The 24,167-nt window shown below is 37.9% G+C and overlaps 1 protein-coding gene across 7 annotated transcripts; it reads right to left on the reverse strand.

The window, feature by feature from the left end:
• Positions 1-9,698: 9,698 nt before the first annotated feature.
• LOC144056076 (dynein intermediate chain 2, ciliary-like) lies at positions 9,699-22,938 on the reverse strand. Of its 7 annotated transcripts, none has more exons than XM_077572473.1 (22): positions 22,834-22,909; positions 21,967-22,101; positions 19,996-20,031; positions 18,648-18,683; positions 18,456-18,515; positions 18,272-18,352; positions 17,682-17,811; positions 17,451-17,482; positions 17,147-17,293; positions 16,691-16,750; positions 16,110-16,211; positions 15,864-15,948; positions 15,638-15,755; positions 15,509-15,552; positions 12,983-13,230; positions 12,782-12,862; positions 12,565-12,652; positions 12,338-12,417; positions 11,663-11,811; positions 10,525-10,624; positions 9,947-10,132; positions 9,699-9,844 (listed from the first exon to the last, which is right to left on the reverse strand). In XM_077572473.1, the coding sequence occupies exons 3-22, from the start codon at positions 19,999-20,001 to the stop codon at positions 9,737-9,739; spliced, it is 1,941 nt and encodes a 646-aa protein (XP_077428599.1). In that variant the 5' UTR covers positions 20,002-20,031; positions 21,967-22,101; positions 22,834-22,909; the 3' UTR covers positions 9,699-9,736. The 7 variants fall into 7 exon arrangements, 6 of the variants coding, with proteins under 6 accessions (XP_077428599.1, XP_077428600.1, XP_077428598.1 ...); XM_077572474.1 differs by lacking the exon at positions 22,834-22,909 and adding an exon at positions 22,474-22,523; XM_077572472.1 differs by lacking the exon at positions 21,967-22,101 and having other exon boundaries at positions 22,834-22,938.
• Between the last annotated feature and the right edge of the window lie 1,229 nt (positions 22,939-24,167).

A 24,167-nucleotide genomic window follows, 5' to 3' on the forward strand; every position in this document is an offset into this window, starting at 1 on the left:
AGCCTTTATTGGTTATTACAGCAAATAAAATGCATCCTTTGCTGACCCGGCTGATATTTTTACCCATTCATTTTAGCAATGAGCTCTTGTCATCACCCCGATCTTTAGTTCCCTCCACAGATTTTCAACGGAATTCAAGTCTGGACTGTCTGGGCCACTGCAAAACATTAACATTTTCCTGCGCGAACCATTTCTTAACCACTTTTGCTGTGTGTTTTGGGATTTTGTCAAGCTAAAATGTCCACATATTTAAACTTTGCCGGGGTATGAATAATTTCAGGCTTGACTGTTAAGTGCCCACGCTTGGTCAGGTGTCCCTTTTTTTCAAAAATCCAAGGTGGCAACCCTAGCTAGAGATATACAGTACTACCCAGGAATAGCTAGCATTAGCCATTTCTGTGTACTATTACTACACATTCATACTCTGTTCAGTATATGGTATTTGGAGCACTATATTAATAAAACATTGATGTAATACTTTTTGGTGAGTTTTTTTGTAACCTCCTCCATTTAAGGTGTTTTTTAAATTGCATTTTGTTGGTTCACTTTAGGGATGGGCGAGTACCGATACTCGGTATCGGTATCGGGACAATATCCGGCCTTATTTCAAGGTTTCGATACTCGCGATGCCACTATCAGCTGCCCTCTTGTGGCCGTTTTACAGTCAGGAACTAGAAATTGGAAGAAAAGAAAATTATCATTAATTTAATGCAATTATATGGGGAAATTGAATATTGGGATTTATAGGACTTTCTTTAAAATTATATGTCATTGTTTTTAAGCAAAAGTACTTGGTATCAATATGAGTGACTGCTCAAAAGTTGAGTCCTCGTACTGGTATCGGTCTGGAAAAAGTGAGATTGAACATGCCTTGTTCATTTGTTGTAATTATTCAGTCTATTTCTAGTACGCCATCAAATTCCTATTAAACAACATCCTAAAGTTTATTTAGCATTTGTGGAATCTTGCTTTAAGTTGTTAAAGATGTACTTTTTTTTATTATCCCATGAGCCTTGTTTCCCCAAATTCAATTGATAGACTCCATCCATTGGTAATGTCTACGAATTATCTATGAATTAGCAAAAAGCTTGTGAACTAACAACAAACATACAAAAATAAAGTCCTCAATAATCCGGAAATGACCGTATCCTCTCAACCCAGAATATAAATGGTAGCGTCCAACGTGTCTGATGTCCTCAATGAAGCCGAAACTACATGAACTGATGCTCAGATGAGAGGCGAAGCGTCTTCTAGGACAACCACAGCAGTCCTTTTGCGATCAATTCGAAGCCCTAAGAATGAAAAGACTTGAAATGATGAAGAATCAGAATATTGAAGTGTGTCTTCTGCCCAGATTTTGTCATAACTGTTTTAATTTCCTCATTTCCTCAGCAGAGCTTTGTTCTGCGGATATATCCTTGAGTGGTATCGCTATCTCTGCCAGGTGTAGTCATGACTGCATAACTTCCTCTATTCCTCAAATGAGCTTTGTTCTGTGTCTGGATAGTGTCCTTGAATATTATCGCACGTCAGGTTAACTTTGTTGAACTGTTTACTGGAAACTTTGTGGTACCGCCCTTCAAGATAGTATAAGAATGTTGTAAGTCCTCTGTAACTTCGCACTTGTGAGAAGCTACAGCCATTGTCTGTAACTCATTTATGCCCGGAATATTCTGTATAAAAGCTTTGAAGGAACTGTTCATCGTCTCTAGCCTGTATTCAGATAACCAACATTCTCACTACCCGAAATTAAACGAACACGCGGAGGGAAAAGCTTATCCTCTAACAATATTCACAGCAACCAGAAAGTAGCTTGCAAACAAGCAAACCCATAAACATTTCAACCTTAGCAGAGGTTGGAGCACTCTTGAATAAACGTAAAAGTAAAACTGTCATGCCTTGTTTTTTCTTATCAAAGAAATCACTCACATTCAATAATAAAATTCATGTTTATTTATATACTGTTACATGAAACAGGCAACATTAAGACTGCAGTATACTTCAGTAAATGACCAAGCCAATTCCATATGTATTATACAAGTTGATTAAGATGTTGGATTCTTCTGAGTGACCGGCAAAACAAATTAGTCTGATAGATTCAACATCTTCAGACCGCAACCAGACAAATGACGTTAATTGACTTTCACGTGCAGTCCTGGGCAGCATTCCAGGGATGAACCAAGAGTCACTTTTGACAGTACACAAAAGCGCTTTTGCTTTGAGTCATGATGCTGTTGGTTGGTTGTGATGCTCTTGTTCAGTGAAGTAGCACTCAATGTCTCCCTGACATCTTGCTGCGGACACACGCGGCACTCTGTCCATTAACTGTGATTTGTCAGTTCAGCTCCTCGGATTTTGTTCGAGGGCTGCTCGTCCATGTTGCTTTGACACTGGGAAAACTGCTTTCTCGCTGTGTTTACTGATCGGTTTGCTTGACCATGGCTTCATTTTACACTGACAAATGTAGTGGGGACACTTGGACATTACACATACAGCTGGTAAAAGGAAATCGAAAGTCTGGAGGATATAAGTCAATTTATCCAGGAACAAAGAGAGGAAGAGAGAGGTGTTTGTTTAATTCTAAAATTGTTTCCTGGAGTTGAGTTCATAGCTCTCAAGTTCTGCCACACAAATCCATGTCTTTATGAACCTTCTTTTGTGCCGATGAGCACAGTCATGTTGGAACAGAACAGCTTGATAAATTGAAATAATTAATTTAGTAAGGAGTAAACACTTGATTGAGTCACGAATTTAAAGATATCTGTTCAAATAGCTATAATTATAATTATTTCTAAAAACATTCCCACGTTTTGAATTTCTTATTGCAGAGTAAAGTAATGTGAAATTTCTCAACAAAATGTTGTCATCAAATCATAAGTAACATCCAAATTTCAGATAGTCATTTAAGTGGTCGTCAGTGCGCCCTCCAGTGAACAATATTAGCAACAAGAGTTAATTTTTGTGAAAAAACAGACTGGACTGCTTTTCAGCACTTTATCTACACTAGTGGTGTCCTTGAGGGCCGCAGTGCTACAGGTTTTGGCTGTTTCCCTGTTCCAACACACCTGTTCCAATGAACAGGATCGTTATCAGGCTTACGCAGTTTGCTGATGAGCTTCAAGTGTGTTGAAGAAGAGATACATCCAAAAACCTGCAGGACTCCTGCCCTCAAGGACCGAGTTTGGACACCGCTGATCTACACCATATCGTCACCCTCTTAAAATAATTGCTTATGTATTTTTTTTTTGCAGAAATTATTTATTTTTATTTATTTATTTAGCCTAAATCATCTATCTGCTCATGATGCAAATGATTCAATTTGTATGATTCCTGAAAAATCTGAAAAAAATGACTTAGGTGATTATTTTATTATTTTCGATATGGTACTGCAGTTTGTGTTCTGTCCTTACGGGCCAGATTGGAACCCAACGGGCCGGTTCTTGCCCATGGGCCCTGTTGTAGCTTCTTCAACCATGATGTAACAGTCCCTGTAAGACGTTCTGGCACACAGATTGCTGAGATTTATCAGTGACAATGGCACACACAGAGGCTCAGTCCCTGTTGTCAGCAATATGCTGAGATGAAATGACAGGATATATTTAGAAACCACGTACAGCAATAATTTTCCTCCATTTGTGTGCATTAAACTTCCACTTCTATACATCATAGTTATTTTTACAGATAGCCCCTGGTCGTATTTAAGTTACGAAAAGCATGCCTAAGTATTGCTTTTGTGAGTCCTGGTGCTTCCTCGCACTTTTTCCTCATTGCTACATATGACTCCTCCCACTGCAGTCAGGAAGTCAGGAGGTATTTCTCATTTAGAGGCCTGCCTTCTCCCTCACTGCGAGACAGCACCATCAGTTTGTCTGGGCTGGAAGGGACCCTGCAAGCTCGATAAAGGACCAGACACAGGAGGAGGAGGAAGATAGCAGCAAATGCGTTGCACACAATGGCCACCAAGGCTGCTGTGGACAGTACTGGCACACTCGTTTCAGATTCCATAGTGGGGCTTCAGTGTCCAGTGTCTGCTTGAACTTTAGGCAGGATCCATAATGTCTTAAGTCTTCATAAATTGGGAGTTTTTGTTATCTGCAAGATCCATTGTCCACGTTTGATAAGCTAATAAACAAAATCAACATAAAGTCATTGTTCCTCCTTTCAGTGCATTTTACTTCCAGATTAATTAATAGCAGCTAAGAGAACTTTTGTCTCTTTAGATGAGACGTAAAATGTTTGCCTGTATAACTGACTCCACGTAGGCTCAGTCAAAACACTGCAGTGGATGATTGCCAATGTCTGAAAGAGATGAAAAACAAATTCAACAATCAGAATTTGGCTGGTACAGGAAATAGAAACACATAACTCAAATGCTATTTAAGGAAGTTAAAGCAGAAATAGCAGAGATGCTATGAAAACATTTTTTTTTTTAAAGCATCGCCACCTGATAGTCTCAATTTGCATTTTTGTTGGAGAAGCTATTTTAAAATAACTGGAAATATCATGGGAAGTCATCAGTGACCCAAATTTGCGCCCTTTGCTAAATACTAAATTATGACATAATGCACTAGAACTAAAATAGCAAAAGCACCTTCTGTATTCTGCAGAGACTGCAGGAACTGGTTTGTTTAAAATTAGTAAACCAAACTTCAGTTACAGTGTTCATACTGATGAAAACATAGCCTACATAAAGGCTGTTTATTTGCGTGCTCAAAAAAAAAAAAAAGGATTTTGGCTGCCTGCTCTTGTGGTCCTTTAACGATCAGAAACTACAAATTAGAAGAATGGAAAATGTAACTTAAATTAAGTTGGGCAAATCAACCATAATAAATGATGTAGGTCAGGGATAGGCAAGTTCGGTCGATGTCTCCCTCCTTGAACACAACTGAGAGGCTCCTGCAGAACGTAATGATGAGCTGATGATTTGAAACATCTGGGTTTGAAAAAAAGGAGACACCGAAAACATGCAGGGCTGCGGCTCTCTAGGACCGAACTTGACTATACCAGATGTAGGTGCAAGCCCAAGTATATTAAGCAAGACCAAATAGAACTATTTATGGTTAAAGAGACAGTGTGAAGAATATTTTTGCCATCTAGTGGTAGACTAATAGAATGCAACAACCTAAGTTTGAAGCATGTGCACTACGGTGCCTCAGAGAGACCACACTTTACAAGCCTACAAGAAAATGCTATGCTCGCTAAATTTGTCTCCTTTGGGAATCCATAGCAGAAAGATGGCGGAGAAAGCTCTTGTAAGGTGCAGCGTGACCTATGTAGTATAATTAGCTATTACTAGACCTACCATTATATTAAAAATATTATGTTGTTGTTGTTATTGAACTTCCTTTTTCTTTTTTGCATATTATTGAAATTAATAGTGTTTTTTTTTTTTTAAATGAATGACCATTTCAAATTCTACACACTGTCTCTTTAAGCTATTTATTGATCTGGAAATTCTTTCCATGATCTTTTTTATATTATTTCATTGAAAGCACTATTTTTTCAGTATGACTGCACGCCATTTCCTCCACATCACTATCTTGGCAAGAATATTAATAAGAGAGGAGAACAAAGTCACATTTTATTTCTAATTTTAGCAACCTAAACAGCTGAGTAAATATCTCTGGGTGCCGACCACTCATGTCACTTTGAGTTAAGTCAGTGTTTATTATTATCAAGTTTTGTAGTGAAATCATCACTTCCGTTAGCAGTACTTAAATTGGGACAGTCTTAGACTGGATAGAAATTCAACTTTAACTGACAAGTTGTTCACCTTGGTAGATACTTAGAATTATTACTGAACAACTAAAGATTATATTAAATGAGCAAGATTAGCAAAATTACAAGAAACATCTCAAAATTTTAATGAAAGGGAAAGTGCTTGTTTATTTGGGAACTCCATCCCGAATCTAGCGACATTATTTTATATGGGTTCTCAGCAGAGCAATTTGCTGTAAATAGTCATTAAAGTTCAATTAAAAATAAATCAACAAGCGTGGCTAATTGTACCAGATAATTGGTTTTGGTTTAAAAATGATTAAGCATGTTAAAATTAATTAGACACACAACTCTAGGTAACTAATGGGACAGTGATGAAGTTTGCTCTCAATTCATTAGGACAACTCTGTATAACAAAACATGTGCTGTAGCAATCTATTTACATGAAAAGCAAAAGCATTTAATCTCTTATAACATATTAGAATCCCCAAAATAGTCCATTCAATTCAGATTACACCCCCCAGCCCCCATACAAATTATACATCCTTCTTCCTCTATGTCATCAGAAAACTTAACTGCATACATGCATACCAATATAATAGTTGCTTACTTACCCAGCAGACTCTTCTGAATGAACATGCAGCTTGGCTCACGTTTCACTCTCCACTGTGTTCACATGGAACAAAGTGCTCTTCACGAGCCTTACAGGCTCTTTCCACTTTTGCGTGCTGGCCTCCCCCCTCTCCATCTGCTCATCAAACACAATCAAAGATGAGGCAGCACTGCTTGAGGAGTTCTGTGAGAGCAGAGAGGGAGAGAGACACGGCGAGAGCCGAGCGAGAGAACGGGAGGTGGAGGCGGGGCTGAGTTCGAGTTAGTGGGTGTCAGCAGTGATATCAAGCGCAAAAGAGAGGGGAACAGTTTGGATGCAATTACATCAGGATCCTGCTGCAGCACAGGGGGTGTTGTTATGGCGAACAAGCACATTGCAGTGCAGAGGGCTGACAAAACAACTTCAGCACAGCAGAACATGTCTTCAGGGGAAACTGCAATTAGTGATGATTTGGTTCTATATTTAAGACACGTCAACACAAAACCTTATTCACACAACTCTTCATCAAAACAGAAAGGAACTAAACTCAACCCAAGAAATCTTATTGTATCGCCAGCTATCTATTTGACATTTAATTTTGTTCAGGAGGCTGTAACCTATCCCAGCTGACTTCCAGAAAGGAAAGTCAGCCCACACTCTGGGCTGATCACCAGTCAATCACTGGACACATACAGCGACAGACAACCATTCACACTCACTCATTCTGTCACTGAATAGCATCTGAACCCACGCCGTCAGACAAGTCCTACACCATGAGTGCCCCCTGAGTCATGCATTCCTAATCACTAATCCCTCTCCAGGGGTTCACCGACCTGACACATCAGATGGATGGTTTCAAAAAAACACTGGCAGTCTGGAACAGTTCATGTACTTTGTCAAATCATAACTATAATTTGGTATTCTGGTTTCAAAAAGCGAACAGCGGCTTTAAAAAAAAAAAAAAAAAGCATTTGCCCTTTCCTGACTTTTTTTCTCACTTAAATATTTTAGATCATGAAAGCAATTTTAATGTCTCAAAAATAAAACCCAGGTGAATTTATTAACAGTATGTTGCAGTTTCTAAATGATGATTGATTTTGATCCCCATGTGAAAAACAATTGCCCTCTGAACCTAATAAGTGGTTGTGCCACCTTTAGCAGCAGTAACTGAAATTAGGCATTTAATAAATCTGGTGATGAATCTTGCATTGCTATGGTTATTTTATTTTATTTTATTTTATTTTGTGGCTATTCAGGACTTCGGGTCACTTGTCCATGTCCTGAAGGAGCAGCTCCAGGTGTATTTATTTTTTTTTTTCATCAAATGCTGTGTTATTTCTACACTGGCTGAAACAGGTCACACGCCTTCCAAAAAAGTTTATTCCTCCAAAGATTTGGGGCGTCATTAAAGATGTTGCTGACAAATGTGAGATGAGCTTTTTGTGTTTGTTTTGCCTGCAGTGGTTTTCATCTTGGAACCTTCTTTTTACTGTGTCAATGTTATTAAGAGTCACAAACACTGACCTTAACTGGTTCAAAAATTAATATTGCAGTATTAAATGGGAATGGTCAGCATAAAATAAACTTAATGCCACAGCACACTAGTAGGCAACATAGCACTGTGTTTTTGAAACCCCCCTTCACTCTGCTCTTGGGTCTACCTTTCCGATGCTGTGAGCCACTGCCCTCTACTGGTAGCTTGCATAACTCCCATAGCCATGAAAGCCACTGCATTGCATATTCTCCCTAAATGATCATTTAAACAAAACTACATTTCATGTATATAAACATTATACTACTGTAAAGTCATGTTTGGTGAAAAATCAACACTGCATACCAGCAAAAGAACCTTCACCCTACAATATGCGGGGGTGAGAATTTTCAGTTCTGGGCTGGCTTTTCATCCTCAGGACCTGGGCAACTCCACATAATCCAGGGAATCATGAATTCAGAGGAACATTGTGAAATCCTAGAACATAACGTGAAGGCGTCCTTTGTGAAGTTAAAGCCTGGTAGGCGATGGATCATACAACATGACAACAATCTAAAGCATTCCAGCAATACAACCAAGAAATGGCTGAAGAACAACAAGATTCATGTTCTGGATGTGCTCATTTAAAATCCTGACTTAAATCCTTTCAAAATACTGTGGCGGGACCTGAAGCGGGCAGTTTATGCTAGCCGCCCATCCAACCTCTCTCAACTGGCTGCATTTTGCAAGGAAGAGTGGCAAAAATCCCCTAACGTAGATGTGAAAGACTGATAAGTCACTAAAGAAAGTGTTTGGATGAAGATCTCATTCCAAAAGGAGGTGCAATGTCTGATTAAGCGAGGTTCACATACTTTTGCACCCTTGAAATCTGAGTTTTTCTTAAATCAACAACTTTTGTTCAAGAATGAATGACAATATTATCATTATATTTGTTCAAGTCCATTCTTTTCAATGTCAGCATTGTAGATTGGGGTATGACTAAACATTTAATAAGGTTATTTTAATATTTTATACAAAAAATCTTACCATGCCTGCAGGGTTCACAAACTTTTGAGCCACACTGAATGTACGTATATCTGTTTTAAGATGAGCAAGATAAATAGTATAGTTATTGATGAGAAAAATGTGTTTATCTCAGATATCTTAAATTATAATTTAAGAATTTAATCTAATAATGTATTCATGATTTGGGTGACCAGAACAGTGCAGATAGGCTTTCGTCAAAAGTGTGACGTTCAATCTATTGAATATGTATTTGGCATCGTTGGGCGCTGAATTCCACTTTGCACAAGTATCCTTTTAACAAGAATCAGCGTTAAAGCCAACATCATTTCCTGGCTCCTACCTTTGACGAGGTCCAATATGGCCACCACGTCTACATTTTAACACTTCTGCTTTCCCTCTTGGGTGAACTGACCTTCCTTCAGGTAGTCTTACAAAATTTGTTTTGTGCGGCTGTTATTTGGCATGCATATCAAGTGGCCTGCCCGTCATAGCAGATGTCGAATGACAGTTGTGGTGATGCTGCCCATGTTGGCTTCCTTTAAAACATTGATGTCGGTTTGCCATCTTCCCACTGTATTTGGAGGTCATACTGGGTCCTACCTTAAATATGCAAGGCTTGAAGGTATCTGCTGTAGGCGGTAGTTATCAGTTCCAAGTAAAAGGCATTGAAGTACATAGTCAATGGTAGAAAGGCGGACATGACCAATGCCTGCAACCAATTGATAATTTTACAATATGCAGTCTAATGGAATTTTGAAAGGTCATTTAATTTACTGATCTATAATGCACTTGTTCACATTTTGCCTGCCTACTGTACAATGTACCACGGAAGTTACATTTTATACCATTGGGGAGAACTGAGGAATATTCTGTATAAAAAAAATGTACAAATTGTTTTCATGTCAAATACTTTATTGTACTTTAAGTGGTTACTTAACAGACATTCTTTGGTCAAGGTCTCTCAGCAGACTGAGTAGCTTCTCCATCTTGGCTACTTCTGCCTCAGGACCCTCAACCAAATCCCGACCTTTCTTCCCCTACATATGCATAAACACACACACATGCATACACAATTAGGCAAGCTTCAATGACCAAAAAAATAATAATAATGTGGTTCTAAGATGTTCTTGAACGTTTACCTTTGGTTTCTTCCGGAGATTAGGGGACAGTTTGAGGCTGATGACAAAGCCTCTGTCATCACCCACTATGACGACGGGATTGGCAGGGTTGAACTCAATGTGAGTCAGTTTAGATTTCTTTTTATTCACCACTGGCTGCTGGCAGATAGCCTGATACTTGTTGATGACGAGATCAAAAACATGAACCTGAAAAAAATATCAGACCATTTAGTGTGCTGCTGAACAAACAAACAACATGCATATTGTGCATTTAAGTACCGTTGACGTTTACGTTTAGGATTTGCATACAGCTTTGTTCTACACTCTTATGTGTGGTCTGGGAGCCATTTCAAGTAATTCTGTGATTAAGCACTCTTGTCTACATGTTCATGTTCTGTACGTGTAGGTGTGTCAGATGCCCTCATGCAATAAATTCAACCCACTAAGAGACGGCTGTAACTGGTCTACTAGTGTTTCCACTGTCTGTGACGACCAAGCCGCAAATAAAGAATGTATAGTACTTTGTAGAGAGGGCAACTTGTGCAACTCTGAAATTATGTTGTTCTCTTCACAAAGCATTAGTTTAAAATGTCTCTTACCAAACCGTCTGTCGTGACAGCAGAAAAAACAGTAGAGGAGTACGGCGCCCAGACCACATCGGCAACCGGTGCATTGAGCTCAAATGTGAACATTGGAGTGCTGGAAAAAGGATCGAATATAAGTGATTTGCATGAAAACAAATCTAAAAATAAATGGAACAGTTATGGATCTTTTGTTCTTATATCTCTCTCTTAACTAGAACAGTGCAATCCAAAGCTAAAACCCCAAACATTTTGAAATTACACAGCAAATTTCAAACTGTAAATTTTACTCTAAAAAAAGACCATATTCGGGCCCACTCTAAACACAGTAAACTTTACACTAGTTGGAAGAGAGTAAAATACTAAAAACAACAACAAAACTAATTGGTTAAGGAATGATCCCACAATATTTAGCATGGAAGACAGACACTTGAGCTATGCCAGACTTATTGCTAGTTAACATATTGCTGGTGTGTCCAAAAGGAGAACGAAAAAAATGGAGGTGCGAGGAATGGGAGTAAAATTTACTGTGTATGGCAAATAATCTTTTGAACAATTTCTCTCTACATTCTCATGAAAAGATGCTGAGCAGCTTTGCCATTTTGATCTAAGAGCCAGTGTTTTATGAGACGCTCCAAAAAAAATCCATGTCAAGAATACCCCAAAATGTTTATCACACAAGATAATTGCAACTTTCATTTCAAATTAAAAGAAGTGGAATTAAATGTTATTAAAAGGAGGAACTATCTTATGTCATGAGAAGGTAAACTTTTAACCCTATAACCCTGATGGCTTTTCCAGCAACCTTGCAAGATTGCCCCAACTGAGAAAGGAGAGACACCCATACTTATTAATAGTGGGAAATGTTCTTTCTGATTTTTGGAAATACGGATATGTTTGATATGTCTATTTATTATTATATTTTTGACAGTTGTAAATGTACAAATTTAAAGTATTGTGACCGGCTGTATCAATGTATATGTATGACACAAATCAAAAGTCATATGTAGAAGTTGATTTTGAAAAATAAAAAAATTTAAATTGTTTGTTCAAAAAGACCAAATAATCAAAATTCTCTCTATTTATAGTTATTTAATGGTTAAAATATAATGTTGCATGCCTCCACAGTTTTGTCGTCATCCATGATTCATCTTACCTATAATCCTGGTCCCAGATCTTGACAGTCCAATCCGAGCTGCAAGAGATGAAAACCTTTGAGTGATAAGGATTCCACCTCACCATATCCACTGCCATGTTGTGGGCTTCATATGTCCTTAGATACTGGCTTGAGTAATTCTTGGAGCACTAGAGAATGACAGCAAATGTTCTGTTGAATACTGATTCTTTTTTGTTTATTTTTGTTTTAACTGTACAAATCCATTGATATTCCTTGTGGTATGAAAAGCCATAAAAAGCAACACAATTGGTAGGAATGTGTGTTTGACAGTTTGAAAGTTATATATGACAGATTTTTATGTCATTTGCTGATTGTTATTGTCATCGACTGACTTCTTGTCAATCCATCGGATACACAGCAGCTCAAAATCTATCTAAAAAATATTGAAAATGACACTAGAAATAAATGGGAAAAACATGGCCAAAACTTATTTTTAGACTTAAAATGCATTCTTGAAGACTTATTTAAAGTTGAGTATTGTAGTTATTTTATTCCATTGTAGGATTTCAGTTCTGACTGAAGTGATAATTAAAGCGCACACTCTCAAGACCAAATCAACATTGTGGCTTGTGGGCACAGCTGCTGTATTTCAAGCATCTGACAGTTCATTGACAGCCAAATCTTGGACGCTGGAATGAACGCCTTCCAGCATACCTTGTGTATTTTCCCTTCCTGAGTGCCAACTATGTAGACATCGTCAATCTGTGGGTGAAAGTCAAAGGATGTGCCGCTAGCTGGAGACGAGAAATACACAGGGCTTACATGAGCAGTGCACAGTGGCAGTAATTGGCCTGGCTAACAAACCTGAAGCATTCTGTGAAGAAAAGCTGTTATATAAGTAATGTTTAGTAAACAGAGGCCACAAAAAAGTGAAAACTCACCATTGGTGAGATCCTGAATGCCCTCTGGTCCATCAGACACAGTATAATCCAGTGCAAGCCTCATAGCATCTGTGAAGCCCAGCTCGTTCTGAAGATTTAAATGTACATCCAGAGTGCAGACACAGATTAAATAACAAGGATCTGAATTTGTATGAGAATTTAAAGCGCATATATCAAACAACACACATATCGGTTGATAAAATAGAGTTTAACGAACCTTCATGAGGGTCCATGACACAACTCGGCCATCAGAAGACACGGAATAAAAATTGAGGCTATTGTCATTCTGCCAGCGTACCTAAAGGAAAAACAGTGTAAATACTCTTAGAAGAAATACACCAAATTTTTTATGAGTTACTCAATGTTTTGGAACAGCTGCGAATGGATCAATTAGACTCCTGATGCTCATCTCCCTCACCTGCCAGACAGGGTCAGTGTGTTTGCCATTGTTCACAGTGCTCTTGTACTGAGGGTCCTGTCCCTTGTTTTTCAAGTTATACACACACACACAGCCATCATAGAAACCAACAGCCACCAGGTATGAATGTCGCTTATGGATGTCGAGACTCATGACGCCAGAACCTGTAGGGAAGATGTACTCGGGGTAGGTAGAGTTCTTCAGTGTGTAGAAGAGAAGCATCCCGCGGCCTTGTTTGCTGAAGTCATCTGTCATTGAATTCGATAGAAGGAGTTAATTATAACAAGACTGATTATTTTTGAAAGTTCAAGTCAACCCAAAAGTTTTCTTTACAGTAATATGTTCTGTGATAACCCACTAGTCTAACAACAGTATTCTGATTATGTTGCATTATGTGCAGGCTTGGGAAGTAACGGAATACATGTACCGCCGTTAGGTAATCAGATTGACCACATTTTTTTTTAACTGTATTCCATTACAGTTACAGGAAAAACATCTAATCAGATTACAGGTACATTTATTAAAAATGGAGATTACTTCGAGGGATTACAATTTCTATGAGTGATAGAGTGCGAAAGAGGGCGAGAGAGAGAGAGAGAGCGAGAGAGAGAGGACAGTGCGAGAGAGTGCGCGTGCATGCCCGCGCGAGTGGGTCCTTTGCTACATAACGGGGAGATGGGGACAAACAAACTGACTAGTCGTGTCCTCCACACGCGGACAGTTTGAAAAAGCTTCACGGACGGGAGGAGGAAATGGCAACCGGTATTCACTGGAACTTACTCTGAGCGAAAAGTTTGAGCTGAGAATCCAGCGGCATGCTACGCAATGTAGCTTTTTGCTAGCTAGCCCGCTTGCCTACAACCATAATGTGAGCTACACCTTCCAAACAAATCTTCCACCAATTCACTATTTAAACATCATACACAACAACTAAACTTGTGACTGGGATAAAAGTTCATTTTGCAGTTGATGTCACAAATCGTCATCCTCATTGGATGTGTCTGTCTGTCTGTCTGACTATCTATCTATCTGTCTATCTATCTATCTATCTATCTATCTATTGAAGACATTTGATATTTTTAATTTGTGGTTTTACTGTTTTTGAATTTACTTATAGACATATAGATGTGATATAATCATGAGTGTTTAAAAGAATACAGTGGGATGGTGATTTTGTGAACTTTATTTGATCTTTGTACCCTCAAATGCTGTTGGAGGGGCAATGTGCATGATGTTGTCAGAGTTTCTTGACATTTAGGGACTGAAGGTCTGGGGTCAGATTTTGATTACTTCTGTTCCCCCAATCAAGAAGGGGAACTGTATAAAGATGTCTGTTTACCATCAACCTTACACCTTTGTTCAATCTAGGAGATGACATGTCTGCCCTTTGTTCAATCAAGAGCCGGGAGGAGGAACCTTTTATCTTTTTTGTATAAATGAGTCGATGTTCTGTAAATTGTCACACACTTGGGATCATCACGTTGCATTCTGATGTGATGTCCTGACTGTGTCTTTAGAGGCCTCTAAATAAATTCTTGCAAGAAAACTTCTTCATCAGATCCTGAATACAATTATTTGGACACGCAAAGATTACACTTAATATAGTAATCAAAATATTCCTTCACTATCTATCTACAGTATCTATCTATCTGTCTATCTGTCTGTCTGTCTGTCTGTCTGTCTATCTATCTATCTATCTATCTATCTATCTATCTATCTATCTATCTATCTATCTATCTATCTATCTATCTATCTATCTATCTATCTATCTATCTATCAAATTGTGAGGTGTGGTTGCTTTCAGTGACCGTTCGAAAACAGCATATGGCCTTTAATCAATCAATCAATCAATCAATCAATCAATCAATCAATCAATAGCCTACAAGCTTTTTAATTACACAAGAATTTTTGCTATTTGTAGGCTGCCCGGGTCCGTATCACCCGCAAATAGCAGGGGCACATTGCATAGAATATATATTGTGGTGATATTTATTTTTATTTTGTCTTCATGAGCATACTCAATATTGGAATAATCCAAAAGTAATCCATTTGCATTACTTTAATATGATGGCACTTGGATTACGTTACTAACTACATGTTTTAGCAGGTAACTTGAAACTGTAAAGGATTACATTTTAAAAGTAAGCCTCCCAACCCTGATTATGTGGAACATGAACATGAATTAAGCAGCAAAATATCATCTCTGGGGGCAACCATTTTACCATTTAACATATCAGTTGCTCAGGGCTCAGGTAACGACCAATCACGGCTTAGCTTCCGAATGTCACATGACCAAACTCTGAAAGCAGCTCAGCCTTGATTGGTCCTTTCCCGAGCCAATACTCTGATGTCGTTTTCAATCAACAGCAAGTGGCAAAATGGCCGCCCCCAGAAATGTCAAAAGCGTGTGGATTTTACTGCTAAATTTATATCAATCAGAATGGCGGGGGTGCATACAACATATTATTGTAAAGACAAATTTTGGGTTGACTTCCCCTATAATGTAAATATTTCTTTTTGACTTACATGATCCCAATCCCACACCAAAAAAATCTGGATACATGAAATTCCTATGGAATAAGGTGCATTGATTAGTTTTCTTGCGTTGGTCATCTCTCTTAAAGTGAGTGTTAATTTGTTGTTGACCTAACTGACCAGCGGAGAGCAGTGACGCACATCATTTTGGCTTTGTTATACTGGAACTTCCACAGGGGCAGAACAGTACCCTCCTGCTCCCTAAATTCATCAGCCGCATCCTCAAAGTATTTGAAATCTGAAAGGAAATTCAAGATGAGAGGAAAATGTAGTATCTGTGTGCAATATTATAGATGTATCTACAATGTATGGTGGCATCCGTAGATAAAGAATAAACATTGAACACCTTGTGATACTTCATTATACGTGTTCTGATTGACCATCCGTTCTAACAGCTTGGCTGATTTGGATACTTGGGTGATATCATCACTCTGCAGATATAAAAGACAGACAAAAGTGGACAAATAACCAGAAAGGTCCTGATTACATTGTTTTGTTTTTATTTATTTATTTTAGTTTGAGAAGTCTTAAATTTCAGAAAACTTGCAGCTGACCACTTGACAGATTAGGTGCAAGGCACAGTGTGACTCACCGGAGTCTCAATGAGCATCATCTTTTTGTTTTTGTCACTATCCTTATCTTTCTGTTGCTCTCTTTTCCGCAGCTCCACCATGAAAGCATCATAGATATTCCACTGAAAAGTCAAAACAGTCTGCAGTCAATGCAATATTCCAAAGTGAGCATGTACTAACTAGACGCTCACATTTTTTCAGGAATCCGACAGGATTGCTACAAGATTCCCACGGAATGGGAGTCAACTTCTCTTTTAATCACAGGTTTGGGACGTGACATGATAAAAAAGACATGGGAGCAGACGGAAGCGGGATTATCCAGTAGGAGGGGACAAAAAATGCTTAGCCTGATGCGTTTTTTTGTTCTGTTTTTTTATGTAGGTGAATTCCAGTAAAAGAGTCATTCTGAACAGGAGCAGAACGGGACAGAATTTTCTTTCTTTTTTCTATGAACCAGGACTGGGATGGGCAAGGATTTTTTTTTTTCTGTGGGAGTAGGATGGGACGGGAGTAAAAATCCATTACCCTATAACCCTCTAGTACAAATTACTTAGCTGTAAGGAAACATTTTGAAATTAAAAGGGTCAGAGAAATGTTTTACCGGACAAGCAGTTGCGTAGTAGTTGCAGCGTGGAGGAGGAATAGTTTGGCAACTTCTGCCCTGCAGGAAAATAATAATGGAACTCAATTGAAACCAATTAAGACCATCAGGTCATACATTGTCACGTGGTCTAGGCATAGCTGCCCTCCAGTTTGGAGGCATCCAAGACAGTTTAATAGTAGTAACCATTTTGGACAGATTAGACCTTCTTCCACACCTTTCAGAAAATAGCTCCACAGTCGTGTCCTAATCTTTCTGACATCCGCTAAATAGTTCAACTATGGGAATATGCAGTTTTCTGTTTTTAGTTACAGCAAGTGTAACATTGCAGGCATAAAAGTTCACCAACGTGTGTAATTCTGCAAACAATACTTTTATCTGCGGCAAGGTTTGAAAAGTTCTATGATTGTCATAATGTTGGAGAATAGGGTGTTACTAAAATGTTTGCCTTCCTACCTGCAATTGATTATTGAGTGATTGAGAGGCCCTTTCAATGAAGTTGAACTGATTTGTACATTTCGGCTCTTGGTTTGGGGCCTCCTCTTCTACGGGCTCCTCTTCCTCAACGCCCTCGCCTTCGCCTTCGCCATCACCAGATCCTTCCTGTAGGGAAAATCAACAACGGTACTACTGTTGACAGAACAGACTAGAGGAAGTTATTGAGAGATGGAATGTGAATTTAAGACACTTAACTGTTACAAGCCAACACGAACAAGTGCCAGCTAGTATTTCAGGTCAACCAAATGACATCACACCTTACCTCTTCAGATTCTTCTCCCTCCTCTCCTGTTGCTGCAAAAAGATCAAATCATTTAATACATCTTATGATCTTTGCTATGCTTCTTATAGTTTCATTACATATATCGATGGTGGCACCAGACAACGTAGAGTATAAAGTACACCAATAACCTTGCTGTGCCCATAGTCATAACAACAAAATATTGGAGTTGAGAATTTCCTGTCAATAAAAAAGGTTAATAGTTTCAGTAACCATCTTCAGTGAGTTCCTCAGTGGCTGTCACACTTTGACTATCATCAAAGTCTTGATGTTCGAGACAACCCTCCAAGACGAAGTGAACAGCCATGTGATTTACTTCGGTGGTCAGCTTGTAAGCACCATCCTGCAAAAAAAAAAACTAAGCTGTGATGATGATGATGATGAAATCTTCATAATGTGTCCTATGTAGACCCGCTACGCTAGCCAAAAATGGCATTCTGGTAGTGAATAATATTATGTTTGTGAAATATGAGTTAAAAATCCACTAATTTTTCTCCATCTCTTGGGGCGGCCATTTTGCCACTTGCTGTCTACTGAAAAATTATATCAAAGGTGCTCAGAGCTTGGTCGGGTCATCTTTAGAAAACCTAAGCAACGAGGATGTCAATTTCAGTCAACAGTAAGTGCCAAAATGGCCGCCCCCTGAGATGGATAAAAATGTGGGGATTTGGCTGCGTAATTCATATTCCACAAATGTTTAGAATAGTAGGGCTGCATGGAACATTATTAAATATTATTGTCGAGAGAACTTTTGGATTGGCTTTCCCTTTAATGACAGAAAAAGTCACAAGAGCCTGGCTTACATTAAATTTGTAGTGGGCAATATTGTGGGGGGCATGTGGATTTTTTGCCGTCAGAGTCCTTGTTATTTCCTCTTTCAGCTCCTGTTGGTAGAAAAATAAACCAAGAACATACAGTAAATGCAAGACTTGACTTGACTAGATTTGGTTTTACAATTGATAAAATGATCATTTGCGTCACTCTTACAGTCTCAGTGAGGTCCAATTGATCCGCAGGCTTAACAAGTTTCCCCGGATCATCCTCCTCCTGAAAAGAGTTCCATATGATCACATTGTAATTCTACACATTTTTCATCATTGTCGATGGCTTAAAATATTAGTTGTGCCATGAACCACATTATATCACGAATTAGAGCAATTTGCATTGCATGCAACCTACCTTTTTCTTGTTTGTTTTGTATGACTTGGCAGCTGCCTTTGATCATGAGGGTCCATTGTGAAAACACATCACCAACAACAATGGTTAGAATTAATAGTTGCAGTCACAGTCTTACTTCATCACTTCATTTCTACTTGCTTAGATCGACACTTTTAAAAGAAAGCGTTTTAAAAGGCTATTATAATTTTTACTCAACAATTAATTGAAGCAGGCTTGTGAAAAACACTATACTGTATGGACATTTGAGTATTGCACATGCACAAGAATTGAAAATGCCCCCCCCCCCCCAAAAAAAAAGACTGAAGCTGTGGGATTCTGGGACTCAATTAAAGTTCTTCCACACCAAACTCATCCAACAATTGGACAACTGTGCCGTCGTTAGGGACCTTGGATGAGCACAGAACAAGTCACGGTGCTAAAAATAGCCCTGATTAACTTCTCAACTGTTTAATGGGTATTTATGTAACATAAACAAGATGGTTATCATGGTAACTATAGGTTCAAAATCAATCAGCATGAAGCCAAATTCAAATGTCCATAATCAACTGACATACTTTATTAACTGTATACTGTAAAGAGTATGAATGTGTATCCAGATATTTACTAGTGATATTGGAGGTAGGCCCACGGTTTCACTTTTGACATAAAGCTCATTCGTCAAGCGAGTACCTCACCAGCCAGCCAATCACTTACTTGATCTTTGCTCATCTTTTCTTAGCTATATATATAACCATGAACGTACAGTTACTTCACTTGTGTATGTAAACCAAAACCCATGTTTATGTGGACTGCTTCCTTGAACTCTCTTTGAGATGACATAATAAAGATTCTGATGACATTACTGTTATTGCAAGGATGACATTATGCTAATGAAAAGGTAACACATTTTTGTTGAACATGTAACACTAAGGGAACTTTTGAGATTAACACGAAATGTATCCTCTACTCTGTCAAACAGAATTAATATAAAAAATAATATAAGAGTTATATTATTTGCTTTTCTACTAGCCATTAAAATTTCTCTTTGGAGTAAAAAAAAATAAGTATCACTGTGGATAAAAGTGCCTCCCATTAATTTTTTTCAAAATAATAGTACACAATCTTATATTCAAGTTTATAGAGAACACAGAAATACAAATACATAGCCAAAGATGCAGTTGCGGTGCTGAGACAATAGTGTCTGTTTAAAATTGGCAACATTTTAAATAATTATTAGATTTGATGGATTCCATTGTAAACTACCACTCTGAAATGAGGTCCAAAGTTTAATCAAGCCAGACTTCTTGCATCTACATGATGTAATGGATCATTTTTCAAAACACTGGTTCTATAATGAGAGGTTGATTACCGTCATTATTCAGTCAAGCTGCCGCTGCTGACAAAGCTATGAGGAGAGAAAAAAAGCATGCAATGAAAATCATGTGGCCTTGCACGAGGACTGTAATAAAGATAAATACTGCATATTTGTAAGTTATTACACAAATAACTTTCCTCATGCCAGCATTGCTTTTTAATGTTATTTAAACACAAGAGTATAAACTCCAAATATACAGGCCAATAAACACGACATGCGTTTTTTTTTTTCTTCAAGAAATAGAACCCAACACTGGTGAAAAGCTTGAAATCTTTGTGACAGTTTACCTTCTCTTGCTAAATTCTATTCCTTTTTCATTGGATTACAGCCATACATGGTATCAAATACCAAACAAATAAAATGAATTGTGAATACTGTATATGCATTACAACAAGGATAGCCAAGGAAAACCAGACAGACAATGGATGGCCCAAAAAAAAAAAACCTCTTTGTTCTGTATCATTAAATGTGACGTTTAAGGACACGTGTAAACAGTGGGACTGTACTAAAAAAAGCTCACCATAAATGGGAAGTTGGCATTTCCTAGGACTGTTGTAGAAGTCATCATTTGAAAATGTAAATGCTTGCAGAGATTTACAGAAACATAAGCGATGCATGTCATTAGTTGCAGTCAGGAGGCTGCGGACGGGAAAGAAAATATACACAACAAATTCTGTAGTGTTAAATTGAGTTAAAAATCTAGTGTTAATTCTTTTGAGTTACTGGGTGTTGATATGGGTATTAGTTGAACACTCAAAGTAAAGAAAAAGCTCTACAGGTGGTGTTATTTTAGCGAGTCAAACTCTTTGACTACAGGCTGAGTTACCTTATAAATCCAATCCGGGCTCTTTTCTCTCTTTAATCATTTACCATGAGTCGTGCGGGAACTAGACCTACGAGAAAGATTTTTTTAGTGTTGTTGCCCCCCAAGTCCTAGGTACTAGGTTCAAGTTCCACTGTCTCCATTTGGGTTGGAAAATACAAACTACAAGTCACAAGTAGTGACACTAAAACTGTAAAAAAATAAAATACACAAAATGGAATGAAAATAACACTTTATGGTTAAAAGTGACAACAAAACTGTGAAAAATTAATACCAAAAAATGAAAGGAAATAACACTTTTAAGTGTTAAAAAATAACACTGATAGGTGAAAGTAGCTAACACTTTAAAGTGCAAAAAGTTAACTTTTATGTGTCAAATAATAACACTATGCGTGTTGTAATTTACTCTACCAATTAGTTAATTTTTTAGACTTTGGAAGTGTAAATTTAACTCAGAACTGGTGAGAACTATATAAACTCAAGGAAAGAAATAAATTTAACACTATGGGAGTTCAGTTGTGGAGTTCTGGAGTTGCTGGCCTGTTTCATGCAGTTGGTTGAGCCCTGGTCATTATTATTATTATTATTATTATTTTTATTATTATTATTATTATTATTATTATTATTATTGGAATTTAATTATATTCATTTTTATGTGAAGACAGTGGCCATGCTAATGTTTTTTTTATATTAATTTGGGAAGCAAATCAATATACGACATTTTATTTCTATAAATGTCAGTGTTCACATTTTTAAATAATCACTAAAACAACATTCCTGTGAAATTACAAATGTCCCATACTGATGAGCTCTTTTTAGAACAGGTCCATGGGCTACTCATGTGGTCTTTGGGGGCTGCCTGGTGCCTATGAGCATCACAAGGGTGATCCCTGCTCTACAGTGTAATTTTCTGCACTTTGAGTTTGTATAGGCATTTTGTATATAGAGCGCACATTTCAGTAGCCTTATGCTGCTACAGGTATGCCTAAATGGTGTGGGCTTTCAAATTATTATTGTTTATGATAATGCAGCAATGACTAAATATTTTTTGCATAAATATACGATCTAATTGGGTAATTTTTGAAATTCATTTTTGTATCGCTAAAATGCATAATCTCAAATATATATAGTTGCCTACTTACCCAAATGCCTTCTAAATGTATATCCGGCTTCTTTATGTTTTATTGTCCACTGTGTTGACAAGATATATTAAGTGAATGTTTCACTACTTTCCACTTTTGTCTTCCTCTTCCCCTCTCTGCATCTGTTCATCAGCCCTTCATACACAATAAATGAGATTGCACTGCTTGAGGAGGAGCAGGACAATAGCAGAGAGAAAAAAAATAAAAGATGGAGGGCGGGTTGCTTTAGAGTGTGTCAGCAATTTCAAGAATTATTCCAATCTCAAAGCAAGAACACTACTGTAGATTTTAATAAATATAAGTAGCTTGGTGACTGGCTCAGTACAGTGCATATTATGTTTTAAAATATATTGCCAAATATGATGATGAGGTCAAAAGCCAATCTTCAATTAGATCGCCAAGCATTAATTTGTACACAAAAAAACTGTTATTGTTTGATATTACATGATTAAGGAGCAGATCATTAACCGCTGTATAAAGATGAACCATCCCTGACTGTACAAGTACCTTAATCACTGTTTGTGTTTCCCAGACCGCTGCTTACTGGCCGGAATGTGTTATGGGATATGTTTGCAAGGAGGCGCTATCTTGTGCTAATGGAAGCAGCTGACCTATTTCAGTGAGTCACAGAGCGCTCTTCCAGCACACTGGCTATTGTGCAACAGCCATGCTTCAGGTGATTTGAGGCAAAAAATAAATAAATAAATACATCTTTCACATTCACAATGCTGCTTCAGAGGAAGACAGTCTCACCACATTTCCTGAAAGCGGAGGCTAAAGAGAAATTCTTTTGTGTCATGTGAACAACTGAAAACAATTGAGTTTCATTTGATCAGACTGAAATCAGACTCCTGTCAGAAATCCTACCTTAATCCCTTGATTATGGGAAGCACTTTCAAGTCACCTTATCCTTGCGCTCGTTTCATTTTTCATCTTCTTGTCCTAGGTTTTGCCTTTTAGCCTTACTTCAAAGCGATGACACGCTCATGTAATGGCACTAATGCAGCTAATACAACAAAATGACTGCTCAAATTGATTTGTGATATTGCGTTTTAACAGCTAAAAACAAGTTTGTTTTTTTGTTGTTGTTTTTTAACACCAAAGACACCATTTATAAATGACTGTAGGGTACTGTATATTGTGTGTGTGTGTGTGTGTGTGCGTGTGTGTGTGTGTGTGTGTGTGTGTGTGTGTGTGTGTGTGTGTGTGCGTGCGTGCGTGCGTGGGTGCGTGGGTGCGTGCGTGGGTGTGTGTGTATAAAAATTATTTGCCATAATTGAGATATAATAAGGGCAAGGAGTGGGAATCTTCAGCCACACATCAGCTGGTTGCAGTTTGATTACTGATGCACGTTGAGTCAATGCGGATACAGGACTAAATGTCAGGTGGCAGCATTGGATCCTAAGGGCATGGCTTTAAAGCCCTGCTGCTGATCAAAATGTTTTGGGGAAAAAAAAGGTAACTAGTTCTTGGAGGGATCCTTGTCAGCTTGTCAGTGATTGTCAAGGTCATTGTATCTAAGAAACAATTATTTATGCATTCCCTGTTCAGGAGTCATTCCGAACACCACTTTTTGTTCTTAGAATCACATCAGCTTTACCCTGTGACAGTCTAGTCAACCAGAAAAGCACACAGGAAATCTGTTATATTTAGTCGAGGATATAATATGACATATCAAGCTACTGGAACATATCTCAGCTAAGTTTGCAAGTTTGGCCCTGAACCCATTTTAGTCTGCCAGGATGTGTGACGCTAATCAAATAGCACGACTGGAATCAGTTTTCTTTCACAAGGGATTGTTAACAAGTAAAAAATGCTTCTGATGTTAACAGAACCAACATAAATGCAAATTTATAAAAAAAATAAATAAATTGTGTAGCAAATCCTGAGCTATTTACAAAAAAAAAATGCACGGAAATAATCGAGTTTGTATCATCTCAATTTATTTTTCTCTCGTCATTTCAAAACATAAAATATAAAAGTGCTCTCTCTCTATTTTATAGTGCAAGATATAGTGCATATACATTTTAAAAATATAATCTACTGTATAGTCAATAAAAGACCTTTGACAGACATGATAAACCTTTGGATAGTGTACACTCTAGGGCAGGCAAAGTCTTGACAGTATTTGGCCACTGTAAACAGCAAAAAGAATGAAACAGATTTGTGGATTATCTTGCAAGCTTCCAAGTATTTCAATG

Source organism: Vanacampus margaritifer, chromosome 8 (assembly GCF_051991255.1).
Source record: "Vanacampus margaritifer isolate UIUO_Vmar chromosome 8, RoL_Vmar_1.0, whole genome shotgun sequence".
NCBI lineage: Eukaryota > Metazoa > Chordata > Actinopteri > Syngnathiformes > Syngnathidae > Vanacampus > Vanacampus margaritifer.

Coding starts and splice junctions, on each gene's coding strand:
- LOC144056076 (XM_077572471.1), bottom strand. Junction 11,812..12,337: donor AGGAAGGGAAAATACACAAG/GTATGCTGGAAG, acceptor GTCATTCTCTAG/TGCTCCAAGAATTACTCAAG. Junction 9,845..9,946: donor ATCTCCGGAAGAAACCAAAG/GTAAACGTTCAA, acceptor ATGCATATGTAG/GGGAAGAAAGGTCGGGATTT.